Here is a 16491-nt window from a genome sequence, read left to right on the forward strand (position 1 = left end):
TCCTTGGTGCATATTTCCCTTGTATAAATCAAAATGATCCTAGATTACACATGGTACATATACTTGTATGTTGGGTATACAATCTACCAATATCATGCCAACTTACTTCAATTGTCTATATATATGTCATCTTCTCACATGTTCATATGTTCCCTTTATTGATTATTACTCCCATTGTGTTAGACTATAATGTTACCTCACAAGATACCTAGTTGTTCTATTTTACATTTTATATGTACTTACTTAGAATATGTATCCGTACTTAAGTTGAATGCGGCCACGTTTTCCCTTGGTTCCACTTTCATGTATACCTTGTATTGGATATTAGTTAGTGAGTATTTGGCTACCATATAGAGTTTGAATCTCTTGGCCGAATGTTACAGGTCTTCACTTGATATGTGCTTCAATTATAGATGTCAAAATGCTTACTGAGTCATATAAGCTCCTAAGTATTACGTTGGTGTCACATTTGATTCACATGTTCTTGTTAATATCGTAAGTCCATATTCATATGTCTTCTACTAGTGGTTCATAGTTCCGAATCTCAACAATGATTATGACCACAAAAACATCAATCTCAAAAGAGTTATGATCACCAAAAGTACAATCTCAAAGGAGTTATGAACATCAAAACAACAATCTCAAAGATTAAAGAATCTATGTGACGCAATCTGTATAATTATGGGTGGCAGCCCAGGGGAAAATGCCTAGCATGGGTCGGTCCCAATTGGAATAGAAGGGTGGCAGCTCAGGGGCGAAAGCCTAGCATAGGCCGATCCCAATTGGTATTGAAGGGTTGCAGCTTAGGGGATACATCCTAGCATGGGCCAATCCCAATTTGTGGAATTATGAGGACAACATCCCAGGGGTTAAAATGCCTAGCATGGGTCATCCTCTTCTACCGTTGATTAGCTGGTCAATAGTATCATATGTCTTATAATCATTATAATGCACAAAAAAGTAAAGAAAATAATGTAACATACACGATTCTACAAGTATAAGCAGGGGTGGTCTCTACTCCTTATCTATTGGTATTTGGTTTCACTTGAGCTCTCATTTTACATTCGGGTGTATCATGCCTTACATATTCAGTACATTCTTTCGTACTGACGTCCCTTATTGGGGATGTTGCATTTCATGCTGCAGGTACATGTACTCAACTAGTAGATCTCCCCAATAGAAACACATGATGCTCAACGGTTGTTGGTGAGCTCTAGGTTGATTCGGGGCTTTGCCGAGTCTTTACTATACCTATTTTCATAGTGGTACCATCATGGATTCCAGTAGATGCTTTGTAGACATTGTAAAACTATCATCTGTATTCATAGTTTCACTTGTCACAAGTATCGGTTCAACTAGTCAACATGTGTTGTATATGAAGCTTCTCATCAGTAAATCTGCCTGCATAGTAGTTTACTTTCTCATCATAGGTCACTTGTAAAACATGTGTACATATGGTACTTTTCCGGCTCACCTAGGGTTGGGGTGTGACATTCATCAACAATCTATACACAAGGTAATACTACTAAATTCATCTCCAAATACGAAAAAAGTCTGATTCGAGCCATACATCTATAATAATAAAATATTATTAATGAGTCAAATAAAGTAATTGAATATGTAGTGAATCTTAGAGTTCAAAGAAAGGTCCATAACAAATAAATAAGCTTGATGCCCACACGAACAAGTGTGGGGCTCATCAAGAATTTCCAACTTGTAAGTTCTAGTTAATAAAATATTTACCAACATTACTTGTATTTTTTTGTAAAATATATTGGGGAGTGAAACACTAGTTCAATGAGTAATAATGCTTAACCTCAACCATTTTTAATGGGGATAAGACAGTAAGCATACAATTAATATAATAAAAAAATATCTTGAAATGATACTCCCTTCAAGAAATGGTAACAATAAGTAGTACAGTTGTTTCATGTAAAAAATTCAAGTAACATTTTAGTAATAAACTCTGTAGCACCCCGTTATTTAAAAGATCTAAAATTATAAAGAACCATTTTTGGAAAAGAATAAAAATCTGAAATTTGTCAAGTTATGTTAAGTATAAGTTTTGGTCAACTTTAAATGACCATAACTCCTAGCACAAATGAGTTACGTCGGATACAAGATACCATATGAAAGGTCTTTGAATTATCTTTCCAACGCCGATGATTTTTCTCATTTTTGAGTTTGTATGAGGGAGATATGTTCGTTTGAAGTCGGGCTGTCTGGATAAGGAAAGTCAAAACCGGATTTTAGAAGGGTATTTTGGTCTTTTCATTACCCAATTAGCTTAATTCGTTTTTGGTCATTACTTTGGGGTCTAAACTGAATTGGTTCAGTTTACACACTAAAATTATATGCTAGGGTTTTATAGAAAAGAACTCAAGAGGAGAAAAGAAGAGAAAGGTCAAGATTCGTCGATTTATTGAGGAAGTGATTGCGGATTTCACCAAGGATTCAATCCTAAGAGGTATGTAAGTTCACATAGTGCTGGGTTCGTTCACCCATGCACTAAACATGTTTATTTCAGCGTGAATTCGTCCTAGAAAGATTTAAAGTTTGATGTTCTTGATGTGTTTCTTGAATTTGCTTTCGTTCTTGAATTTGGCTGAGATTGAGGAGTTCTTGAGATAATCGTGTCGATTTTTAGAGGTGCTTTGAGTTAGATTCTTGTGTACATGTAGTAGGTATATGAATATAAAGGGAAATTGAGAAAAAGAATCAAATTAAGGTCAGAAAAGAGTTGAAAAGTTCCTCAGGTTAGCCAGGGGAAATGCTGGCGCGACGCTCCACTGATGCACCAGCAGTGCGCCAGAAATGGGTCTCTGAACATAGAGGCTGATTCCCCGCACAAGCAGTGCGCCATGGTCGCCTAGCCCAACCCGTTCTTTGTCGTTTAGCCCATCTGAATCCTTCTAAAGTGTACTAACACTTCCTATCGATTCTAACTACTCTGAATGACTTCTAAACATTTAGAAATCATCCGTCAACACTAATCATAACCTTGAATCCATAAATTCAAATTCAAGGAAAGTTAAGAGCCAAGTCTAGAGAGTTCTTAGAGTCTTTTCAAAAGTCTTTTGCAAACGTTTTAAACTTGTTTTAAAGACTTGAGTAAGAGTAAGAGTTAAGTTCATTTCTTCAAAAGATTATACAGGAACTAAGTATTCCCAAGAGTAAAATGTTTTCATATTTAAACAAGAGAGGAAACATTGATTTCCAAGAGAGCTTTTAAGCTAAGTTTTGAGTAATTACCTCAAATCACAGAAACAGTTTTGTTTTAAAACATATAAGCTGAGTATATTTTGGGAGTAGTATTGAGCAACTATATATGGACGAGTTCATAATAACTCAATCTCTCCATAAACTACGTAGCCATTGTGGGTAGAAAGGATCATACTTTTTAGATGATTCCTTAGTGCTTTTCAACTTAAACTAGTGGATACACTTAGTTGAGGTGTTCTATATCTTAGCAAGTTATACGACAGTTCTGGAAGCGTGGGTGAGACGTTATATCATCACATTAGCTCTTAGTGATGGTTGTCAGTTAGAGAAACTCCACAAAATTATAATACTTTATTATATGAGTAAATTGAATTGTTATCATTGTCTAAATGATCTATACAAACTGCACCTTTAATGTTGTTTTATTTTGCATTTTAGTTGAGTATTCATGAGTTGAGTAAAGCCAAGGTAAGTGTTCTTTCCAGATTCAATTCAAGCTTATGTCATGTTTAGTTTTCCCCTCACATGCTCGTACATTCAAGGTATTGATGCCAGTTGGCCTACAACTTATTATGATGCAGATATAGGTAACCAGGATCAGCATCTAGCACCTCGTTGATCTAGTTGAGCATCTCAAAGTCAGTTGGTGAGCCTCCTTTCTTTCCGGATGATTCCCTATTTATTGATTTGGTAGTTTTAGAATGTTAGGATGATCGAGGGTCTTGTCCTGACATCTCTCGTAGTTTAGAGGCTTCATAGACAGTTAGTAGTTCATTTGTCTTCACATCGTTATTTCATATGTTAACACTTGAGTTGCCATTGTGGCTAAGTTGAATGTTTTATCTTTAAACGTTCTAAGCTATCTCTTAATCGGTTGAGTAAAGTTGCATTGAATCTTTGTATTTATGCTTTATGTCTTCTGCTGAGTAGTTAACCAGGCCAAGGGTTCGCTTGGGGCCAACAATGGTTCTCTAGTGCTAGCCACGTCCAGGGTGTAGGCTCGGGGCGTGACAAAATTGGTATTAGAGCACAAAGTTCAAGAGTCCTAGGGAGTGTATGAAGCCATTTCTGTAGAGTACTAGTTATCGGTTTGAAGCGCGCCACATCTATAATTAGGAAGCTGCAAAATTTAGGAAATTCCTTCACTTTTTTCATACTTATTTCGTGTGATAGAGTTCATCTCTATAAAGTCTCTTTATAACTCATGCTTGTGTGTGTCTTTCAGTTGATCATGCCTCCATGAAGAGTTGTCTGAGGTCGTCCTGCTAGAAGGAATAGAAGGAATGTTGATCCACAAGAACAAGAGGTACCTAATGCACTAGAAGTGCAACCCCAAGGAGAGGTCACCAATGCTTAATTTTGGGAAGTAATTCGAATGCTAAGTCAAGATGTGACCAATCAATTTGGGCAACAAAGAGGGGATCGATAGGAAGAGGCTAATACTTCGAGGATTCGTGAGTTATTGATGATGAATCCTCCAACCTTCACTGGTTCAAGCACTACTGATGATCCGGGAAATTTTGTTGAGGAATTGCAGAAGGTGTTTGAGGTTATGCACGTTGCTGATTCTGAGTGAGTGGAACTAGCTGCATATCAACTAAAGAGTGTAGTTAGGACTTGGTTTGACCAGTGGAAGAAGGGTAGAGCTGAGGGTTCACCAGTTTTGAGTTGGGCTATGTTTGAGGAATCTTTCTTGGGGAGTTCCTTTCCTCGTGAACTGAGATAAGCTAAGGTAAGGGAGTTCCTTACCCTTAAGCAGGATTTGCTAAGTGTTCGTGAGTATAGTTTGAAGTTCACCTAACTTTCACGATATGCTCCGGAGATGGTTGTGGATATAAGGGGCAGAATGAGTCTATTTGTTGCTGGGTTGTCTCATCTGTCAAGTAAGGAGGGAAAGGCAGCTCTGTTGATATCGGACATGGATATAGCAAGACTTATGGTTTATGTGCAGCAGGTTTAGGAAGATAAGCTGAGAGATAGAGAGGAATTCAGAAACAAGAAGGCTAAGAGAGGGAATGATTCCGGACAGCAAAGGAGCAATGTGAATCGTTTTTCCTTTCAACATAAGCCAAAAGGACCTGCTCCATCCTATGCTAGTGCACTTGCACCAAATAACAAAGGTGAGTATAATAGTCAAAATTCGTAGAATTTCAGAGCATCTCAACTGGCATCTCATTCAACCAGTTGGTTTCCTCTCCAGTAAGAGACAAAGGAAACAACCTCAACCTGATCGCTGTTTGTCTTACTCCAGGAATCTCTTGCGATTTTCAAATCGCTACAAAGTTAATCAAATGCTGGTTAGCATCATCACCTACTGCACCTCTGAACATACCTTTCAAATTCAGCAGCTGAATAATAGTGCTGGTGATTGTGAACTTAACACTAGGAGGTAGTGCAGGTAATACTATCGCTCCAATGGCTCCAGCTCCATCCAAATCTAAGTCATCCTCCTCATACATCTTATGATTGTATGTTGTACTCTACCCCTTGGAGCTATTGGTTTGCGGTGGGGAGGAATGATTCCATTCACTGCTATGTTCTCGTCCACTGCCCTATGTTGATTGTTCATAGTATTCAGCTGAACTGGTCTTGCGACGGTTTCAACTTCCAATCCAAATCTTAGTCTTTGTACCTCAAGTTCTTGTGCGTTCACCATTTTTCGAATTGTCTTCCTGAGTTTTGGGTCGTATGGGACTAATAGGGCTCCCTTACTTCTGGTATTTGTCATACACAATATAACTCACCTAAAAGAGACACAGACAAAGAATAAGATGTAAAATTAGGAAATCTAACTACACTAAGAATAAAAGCTAGTAAAACACTTCTGAAATGAAATTTCCTTGCAGCGGCACCAAAACTTGATACGTCCAAACTTACACCTCAATTAAGAGATATAAACAGTCGAAGTCAATTTATAGAACTTAATGTGAGTTGAGGTCGATCCCACAGAGAATTTCTTTACATAAATGATTTCACTGTCGCGTTTTACCCAAATGTTGTTATTATTTCCTTAATAAATAATTGCGGAATGTAAAATTGGGTTTAGCGTTAACGCTTTAATAACCAAAATTGCAACTAAAGTCTAATTCAACAAGTAACAAAATATCAGTTTCGAAGTTGTTTCTATAATTAACTGAAACTAGGATTGTGTTCCCCATAACGTTGCATCTAAGTTTCTTACATAATTGAGTTTCAGGCAACTTACGTCTACAAACTATATGCTAGTTAACTATATCTAATACTTCTCAGTCTAACTTAGATAATCTTTACTCAAGTCCTCTCGGTCCCAGAGTGTTACACGATTTACCCTTTCCTACAATGGTGTTAAGATTCTTTTCTCTTGAACTCGAACTTTAACTTCATTTAGTTAGATTAGTTCAGCTTTTTCCTAACTATCATTTTTCTCTCGAACAAATGACAGATACAGGCTTAAGCTAATGCGTGCACTCATTAGGATATATGAATATCCGATGTTACACCCTTAACTTACTAAGAGTAATCTCATTCGAGGATGAATGTTCCCAAGGAGGATATATTGTAACACCTCGCTTTTGGAAAGAACTAGAATTAGAAAGAAGCCTTATTTTTGGAAATAATCAAATTTGAAAAGTTTGACCAAGTTATGTTAAGTATGAGTTTTGGGTCAACTTCAAATAACCATAAATACTAGCTCAAGATGATTTAGGTGTTCTACAAGATACGTAGAAAATAACTTTGAATTATCTTTCTAACGCCGCCGAGTTTGCGCGATTTCGAGTTCGTATGAGGGAGATAAGCCAATTTTAAGTTGGGTTGTCTAGATAAGGAAAGTCAAAACCAGATTTTTGAAGGGTATTATGGTCTTTTCCCTACCCAATTATTTAATTTCATTTTTTTGGTAATTAAGATGGGGTCTAAACTGATTTGGTTCAGTTTACACTTTACAACATAGAGTTAGGGTTTTGGGAGAAGAGAAAAGAAGAGGAGAAGAAGCAAGGAATCATCAAGTTCTTGAAGCTAGGCTTGTTGATTTCATTAAGGGGTGATCCCTACGAAGTATGTGAGATCATATAGCATTGGGTTCGTTCACCCACACGCCAATCATGATTAAATTAAGCTTAATTGTGTACTTGAAAGAAAAGATTATGAGTTCTTGATGAAATTTGTTAAGTTCTTGAGGTTTCTTGTTGTTGATGTTGTTGAGATGTTTCTTGAGTTTGATTCATGGAATCAGATGTTGTTTTGAGTAGATTCTTGCATATATTGATAATGTATTCGAATCTAATTGTGTAGGTAAAGAACCAACTTCATCTAAAGGGTTTAGAGCTGAAAAACAAGCAAGGGAAAATGTCAAAAATCTGGGAAAAGGGGTGGGGCGCTGCGCTGCGCCACTCAGAGCGCCCCACCTCAGGAGTAGAAGTTTGGCCTCTGGGGTGCCGCGCCAGCCAGAACGCCCCAAGCCAGTGTCTAAAGTTTCAGCTCTGGTGCCCCACGTCACTCAGAGCGCCAGGGACATCAGGTCTTCCACCCTTTGCCACTTCTTTTCGTACGAGTTCCCTAGCAACGTACCTAAGTTTTATTTCTACACTCTAAGGTACGTATAAACAACATGAAATCATCCATAACATGAGATCATGATCCTTGAATCCATAATTCAATTCAAGGGAAGATAAGAGTCAAGTCAATAAAAGTTCATAGAGTTTCCCAAAAGTCTTTCAGAAACGTTTTAACTTTGTTTTAATACTTGAGTTTCAAGTTGATTAAAGAGTAAAGAGTTAGGTTCATTTCCTCAAAAGATTATACGGGAACTAAGTATTCCCAAAAGTTAAAATGTTTTCACATTTAAACAAGAGAGGAAACCCCGATTTCCAAGAGAACTTTTAAGCTAAGTTTTGAGTAATTACCTAAAATCACAGAAAGTATTTTGTTTTGAAACATAGGAGCTGACTATATTTTGGGAGTAGTATTGAGCACCAATATGGGGTAGAAATGATCATAAATCATGTAGCCATCGTGGGTAGAAAGGATCATACTTTTTAGATCACTCCTTAGTGCTTTTTAGAATGGACTAGTTGATCCACTTAGTTGAGGCGTTCTATAGATTGGCAAATTATAAGACAGTTTTGGCAACCTGGGTGAGATGATGTATCATCACATTAGCTCATGGTGATGGTTGTTAGTTAAAGAAACTCCCATAGAATTATAATAATTTATTATATGAGTAAATTGAATTGTTATCATTGTCTAAATGCTTTATATAAACTGCACCTTTACTCTTGTTTTATTTTGCATTTGAGTTGATTATTCATGAGTTGAGTAAAGCCAAGGTAAGTGTTCTTTCTAGATTCATTTCAAGCTTATGTCCTGTTTAGTTTTCCCCTCGCATGCTCATACATTCAATGTACTGATGTCAGTTGACATGCATCTTATTATGATGCAGATGCAAATAACCGGGATCAGTATCTAGAGCTTCGTTGATCCAGCTGAGCATCTCAGAGTTTGTTGGTGAGCCTCCTTGCTTTCTAGAGGATTCCCTATTTATTGCTTTAGTAGTTTTCAAATGTTAGGATGATCGGGGGTCTTGTCCCGACATCCCTCGTAGTTTAGAGGCTTCATAGACGGTTAGTAGTTCATTTGTCTTTACATCGTTATTTCATATGACTGACTTGAGTTGCCATTTTCGCTATGATCAGTTGAGTAAAGTTGCATTGAATCTTTGTATTTATGCTTTAAGTCTTCCGCTGAGTAGTTAGCCAGGCCAAGGGTTCGCTTGGGGTGAGCAATGGTTCTCGAGTGCCAACCATATCCAGGGTGTAGGCTCAGGGCGTGACATTTAACATTTCATATAAAAATATCAATCAGTAGTATTCTACAAAAGTGTGAAAACAAGTTAATTAAAATTAACAAGTAAGTTATTTGAAAATTCTTTCACCTTAATATATACAACCATCTCGCCAACGATTAACAAGCAAAAAGAAATTTTTAAAAAAAATAGACAATGAAGAAAAAATGACTGTGTATATAAATTTTCTTATTTCGTTGAATTTTGTAAATTACTCTATCATAGTATAATGCTCATGAAAATATATAGATATATGATAAACTACCTCAAATTCTGAATATGGGGGATCATAAGGAAACTAGAATGCTCTTTCCTATGGAGTAACACCTCCATAACTTTCATGCTAGTCAATGAAATAAGGCACCAAAAATTGTAAGTGTATTTAGTGACAATTATTTTCACAATGTATTCACAAATCGCTATATAGTTTTGAGTTTCACTATTGAAATATCTTCTAAAACACAATTTAACCTTTTATAGATCTAAAGTCGATCATTTGTATTCTACAAATATGTAAGAAATAACAAAAATAAATATTATCCAACATCATTATTTAGCAATCTTTTTCCCTCAACATATACAATCATCCAGAGTAATTAACTGAGGGAGGGAAAGTGGATATAATAAACAGATAATGAAGAGACAATAATAGTGTGTATAAATTATCTTAATTTTCTTTAACTCTATCAATTTTATTTTCAAAGTATAATACACCATGATAAAAAATAGGTATATGAAAAACTATCTCAAGTTTAAAATTTAAGGGAGCAAATTATTGATGGAACGATGTTTCCATTTTTCATGATCCAGACCATAGTGATTGGCACCCACACTAACTCTCTAGTGGGAGAACCATTACTACCATCCAAACCAAGCAAATAATCTAAAAATTAAGGCAAGAAATAGAGTTCCCATAAACTCTAACAAAAGTCTAACAATAATAAACTAACATTGCGAAAGATACATCTAGATCCTGAAAGTCAATGTACCAAAACATCTAAAGTTCAACAAGTCTAAACAAGAAGGGATACAACCCTAAACTAATGAATTAATACTAACTAGAACAAGTCTAAGTCCGGAATGTGTACATAGATGGAAAGAGAACTCATGGAAGCTCGGAAAAACTGGCTCACCCTTGAATTTGAAGCGATCATTGATCTTCTAGATGAGGTCTGTTAATAGCCGCCTGAAGATGCTTTGTACTCAACAAAGAAAGAGCAAGTGCAGTATCAGTACACAACCACAGTGTACTGGTAGGATCACGCGGCTATCCCACTAAGTGCAACATAAGTAAGTCATTACAACAATATAATCGCAGCATATATCGAACATATACAATATTATCAACATCTACGAACAAGGTACAATTTCACATTTCTCAATATACACAATTATAGCAAATCATTGGTCCTCTTATGGAACCCAAACCCAAACAGTTAGCATACGGGAACGTGATACCCGATCCAATGTTTATGCCGGAAGGTGGCAACCGATCCCATAATTATGCCGGAACGTGGCAACCAATCCAAGTTAGTGTGCCAAAACGCAACACTCGATCCATTCAACAAGTCACAATCACAATCACAAGTATATTCTTAAGATCATACATTTAGGTCATGATTTCATGGCATTCATCATTCATCTATCTCATTTACCACAAGTGTGATCAATAATGTAACATTCATAATGAACCAAGAACAAACATACATCACACAATCATAGAATCACAACCATCACCTACCTCGAAACAAGCTTGAAATTCCAAGAAACTTGATCATTCCCTTTCCGGATTCATTCCTCTTGTTCTTGGTCTACAAACAATCAATTTAATACGGGAATCAATAAACAATCACCAATTACCCGAATTACTAACAATTCTATGAACCCTAGATTAAACCCATGATCCCAAGTATCCAAACTAGGGATTTTTTCACCATAGTTTCTAAATCAAAACCCTTCCCCCATCGATAATCACCCATTAGATTACGTTCTACGGATCGAAAAATGGATTTGGGGAGTGAAAACCTTACCTTTAGCCTCAAGAATGGTGGAAAACTGTCAAGAATCGCCTGGTTCATTCTTTAGATCTAAAAACCGAAAAGTACAGAATAAAGACGTTTTGGGGTTTATTTACGACTTTAAGTCGCGTTTGGTCCACCACAGCGGCAACTACCCCGCTATAGTGACCCCGCCCTGGCGGCAGAAATCCCGCCCCAAGGGCTTGCACGGAACCAGTGAGCTATTTTAATAATTCCAAGACCCCCATTTCACAACACGACTTCAACCAACGACACTCAGAAAATATCGTTTACGCTAAGATCGATTCCGGGAGTTCTACTCGCCCGAATTCAATTCCGTAAAGTCGTACGAATTCCTTAACGACTTATATAACTACTCATGTAATCAAAATTATAATTAATTCACCCGATCGTTACCAGATTTCTCTACACCTTAATGACTCCGATTTCATCCAAATCTGTACAAGATTGGGAAATTCCAAGTTACTACGGAAAAAATTTCGACCCAAAAATTTTCCCCGTTGGCTTTTATATAACGACGGAACCCGGTCGTTACACAATTATAATAATACCTCAATTTTCTTGCTACATGTTAAGAATGAAACCAAAACATATAAATATATTTACTAATAATTAATGTTATGATGTATTCACAAGTTATGATATGATTTTTATTTTATCATTGAATTATCTTTTACAACACAAATTTAGCCTTTTTATATATCAAAAAATTGTTCTTTGAAAAAAAAGAAAGAAACAATTAGATTTAATACTAACCAACATAATTATTTGAAAACAATTTCTCCTCAATACATACAATCATCTCCACTAATTAATTGAGAAAGAAAAAGTGGATAAAAAACAGATTGTAAAGAGATAAATAAAACTGTGTACAAACTTTCGCAATTTGCTCAACTTTATAAATTAAATTTTCATAACATAATATTTCAAGACTGGACATAGGTATAAGAAAACCTACCTTAGGTTTCAAATGTGAAAGAACATTGCGACTATGATATGTCATCTCCTTTGCAGTAATACTTTCACAATTGTTTTGCTACAAAGAGATATAAGACATCAAAAGTTATAAACAAATTTAATAATAACTATTTTTACACTAATTATTCGTAAGTTATGATATAATTGGATCGTCAATATCAGATTTTTTTTAACACTTCTTCAATTTTTCATATAACAAAAGTTTATCATTCATATTCTACATAAATGTAAAAAAAAAAAAAAAAAATTGAAATTAGTTGCAATCCTTTCACCTTAAACTATACAATCATCACCACTAATTAACATGTGAATGTAAAGTGGGTAAAATAAACAATAATTTTGTGAGAAAAATAATACTATATACAATTTTTTGTTATTTACCCAACACTGTAAGTTATATTTTTAAAATATAATTTTCTATGACAAAATAAAGACATGAAAAACTACTTCAAGTTCTAAATTTTGGGGGATATAATGGAGAAGGAACGATATTTCCTGTTTTGTTACCCCTCTGTAATTTTTTTGTTACACAGTGAAATAAGACACGATAAATTTTAAATAAATTTACTCTATTTTCATTATGTATTCACATGTTATGATATATTTTTGAGTTTTGTTAATGGATTATCTTATACAGTACGAATTTAATATTTCATATAACTAAAATTGGTTATTTGTGTTGTAAAAAAATGTAAGAAACAATTCAATTAAAAATTGATTAGCCAAATCAGGTGAGAATACCTTCACCATAAAATGTATAACCATCTTTACCAATTAATTAACTTACAATATTTTTACAATATGTATTCACATGTTATGTTATAATTTGATTTTTATTATTGAACTATCTTTATTTCAGGCATATTTAAGCTTTAATCTAATAAACCTCTATATTTTTGTTCTTCAAAAATATAAGAATTTTTTTACTAAAGATTAATCAACTAAATTTAATCTTCTCACATCAAAATATATCATCATCTTCACTCATCAACAAGAGAGAGAAAATTCTTAAAAAGAATAAAAAGTCTAGAAAAAAATTATATTATATACAAACTTAATTACTGCGTTCAATTTCTGAAAAATTTCAATTTCAAAGCATAATACTCTATGATCAAACAAAAAATTTTATATGAGCAATTACCTTAAGTTCTTGATTCAGGAAATCATTAAAGAAGAATGAACATTCATTTGCAGAAAAAACATCCATAATCTTCTTGGTTCATAACAAAATAAGACATAAAATATTGTAAGTATTTTGCTGACAATTATTTCTCTATTTATTTGCATGTGATGGAGTAATTTTAATTTTCATAATTGAATAATTTTTAAACTCAACTTTAACCTTACATGCATAAACTAAAATTGACCTTATGTTTCAAAAAAATAATTAAGCAAATAAATAATTAAAATTAATTATTTAAATATTTTGCGAACTCTTTCCTAATATTCAACCATCTCCACTAATCAGAGGAAGGAGAACTGGACAAAAATAACAGAAAGTAAAGAAAAAAATTACATTGTGTTTGAATTTTCTTAATTCGCTTAAATATGTTAATTGCGTTTTTAGAACATGATGTAATAAAATATATGTATGTAAAATATTCTTGAAATTGAAACTGAGACGATATAATTAAAATTTTATTGACCTAGTGTATGATCAATTCATGAAAAAATAATTTTTTGATATTGATTGATACCAACAATGAAACTAAGAATTGTTTTCTTCTCATTTTTATTTTCCTACAATGTGTAAGTTTGTGCAATCAAATGTATCATTTAGAAAAATAACAAACCTTTTAAACTTAAATAATAATAGAAAAATAATAAGAACGAATAAAAAAGCAGAAATATGAACCGTATTAGAAGATTGAACATTCAACTAGGATTATTTGTTTCTATTTTCATCTACAAAATAACATTTATTTTTATATAGATAAAATTTGTTCTATAGATTAAGCATATATTGAGTTAAAAGTAGTAAACTTTCAAATGATATGGGACATGTCTGCCAGTCAATTCACGAATATCCATCGGTTCAATAATTTTCTTTAGATAAGCTCCAGTAGAAAAAAACTCATAAATAAAATTAAATATTTTACGCAATATACATGTAGATAATCTTTGAATGATCTCATATTTTACACAATATATGTTGGGAAAAACTTAATCTTTATGCCAAGTGATGTAATGGCTTCCAAAAAAATTTCATGAAGGGAATCTGTCCAAACAAACCTACTTTTCGTTGCTGGTGGAACTTAACTACGTTTATTTTCAATCTCACCATATTTTTGCGCAGACTTGTTGTCACGACCCAGACCTCCGTGAGTGGCACCCACACTAACCCTCCGGTGGGAGAACCATTACTGCAATCCAACTAAGAAGTCTTAACCAAAATACTAGGCATTTAAAGCTACAGAAGCAGGTTTAAATAACTATATAATTAATACTGAGTCCCCATAAACTTCAAAGACCTAAATAAACTAGCCAAACTAATGCGGAAGAACAACCCCTAGAACCTAAAAGTCATTGTACCAAAATTCTACTAACGACAAGTCTAAAAACAAGGGGTACAACCCCGAAACTAAACAAACACCTTAAACAAATAGTTTGAGTCCGAAAAGAGTGGACTTAAACAAAAGGAGAACTCAGGGCAACCTGGAAGAACTGGCTCACCCTTGAATTCGATTGATCACTGATCTTCTAAACGAGGTCTATCGGTAGCCGCTTGAAGATGCCATGTACTAAACATAGAACAAGCAAGTGTAGTATCAGTACACAACCATAGTGTACTGGTAGGATCATGCGGCTATCCCATTAAATGAAACATATATAAGTCATTACAACATCATAAACATGCATACACTGAAAATATACAATATCAATTATCATTTACAAGCAACGCACAATTTCAAATTCTCAATAACAAGTACATATGGCAAGTCAATGGTCCTCTCACGGAACCCAGTTCAATGGTCCTCTCATTGAACCCATACCCAAACTGTTAGTCTACCAGATCGTGGCACCCCTTCCAAGTTAGTGTGTCGGATCGTGAAACATGTTCCAATTTTATCAGATGTCGGTACGTGACATTCGATCCTAGTTAGTGTGTCGGATCGTGAAACTCGATCCAAAGTTTATGCTGCTACGTGGCATCCGATCCCATTTAGTGTGTCAGAACGTGACACCCGCTCCATTCAACATACCACAATCACAATGTACATTCTCGAATCATACAATCAAGAGGTAATTCATGGCATATAGTTATTCGTTCATACTCATTTATATTAGGTGTGATCAATAATGCAACATTCACATACATACAAGCAATACAATGAAACAATTACTCACATATATCACACAAACATGAAATCACAACCATAACCTACCTCAAAACCGAGCTTGAATCCCCCTAAGGCACATGAATCCTCCCTTTCCAGATTCTTTCCGCTTGTTTGTGATCTAAAAACAACAATTAACACAATGATCAATAAATGAGGCCTAATCACCCGGATTGTAATCGAAATCATCAACCCTAGGCCAAAACCTTGATCCCCATACCCAAGTTAGGGTGTTTTTCCACAATAAATCTCAGATTAAAACCCTCTGTCATTGATAATTACCCACGAAACTAGGTTCTACGGGTCGAAAAATAGACTCGGGAGTAAAATCCTTACCTTTTGCACCAAAAGTTGTGGAAATCCTTCAAGAAAACACATGGAATCGTTCCTTAGCTCTCAAAGTGGAAAAGTGCATAATAATAACTTTTTTGGGTTTTAATACCGACTTAATTTGCGACTGGTCCGCTACGGTGGACCTCATCCCGCCACAGCGGCCTCGCTCTGGTGGGAATAATCCCGCCCTAGTGACTTGCATGGAAGCAGAGAGATAAATTAAGAGTTCCAAACCCCCATTTCACAACACACCTTCATCCCATGAAACTCAAAAAATACATGTTCACGTGAATATCAATTTTGGGAGTTCTAGTCGCCCGAATTCAATTTCGTAAAGTCGTACGGGTTCCTTAACGTCTAAGCTATCCACTCATGTAATCAAATTCATAATTAGATCTTTCATTCTTTACCATATTTCCCTAGACCTTACTGACTCTGATTTCGTCAAAATCTGGACTAGGTTAGGAAATTTCAAGTTACTACCAAATATTTTTCTGACCCCAATTCTTTCCCCATTGGCTTTTCCCTAATGACTGAATCAGGTCATTACAATAGATACCAATTTATCCATCACTGAAACGACCCCAAAAATGCCCGAAAATGTGCTTCGGAAACACCTAGAATTGTAATTTCCATATATCTCAAAATCCGTGCATGATTTCGGAAATTCGACTTCATATTCTTATTCAGGGGGTCAAATTGAGTGGGGAATGGGTCTAACCCGAATTTTAGAGCAACCGTATCAAAATCCAAAATTTCC

General features: G+C 35.0%; 1 protein-coding gene across 1 annotated transcript in view; it reads left to right on the top strand.

Moving 5' to 3' along the window:
- Positions 1–4798, top strand: part of LOC107061966 (two-component response regulator ARR14-like) — a 26752-nt gene extending 21954 nt beyond the window's left edge. Inside the window, exon 5 of the mRNA XM_015312044.1 lies at positions 4652–4798. Within this exon, the coding sequence (XP_015167530.1) occupies positions 4652–4798 (147 nt within the window). The remainder of the gene's footprint in view (positions 1–4651) is intronic.
- The last annotated feature ends 11693 nt before the right edge of the window (positions 4799–16491 follow it).

The sequence above is a fragment of the Solanum tuberosum genome, unplaced genomic scaffold, assembly GCF_000226075.1.
Source record: "Solanum tuberosum cultivar DM 1-3 516 R44 unplaced genomic scaffold, SolTub_3.0 scf00182, whole genome shotgun sequence".
Lineage (NCBI taxonomy): Eukaryota > Viridiplantae > Streptophyta > Magnoliopsida > Solanales > Solanaceae > Solanum > Solanum tuberosum.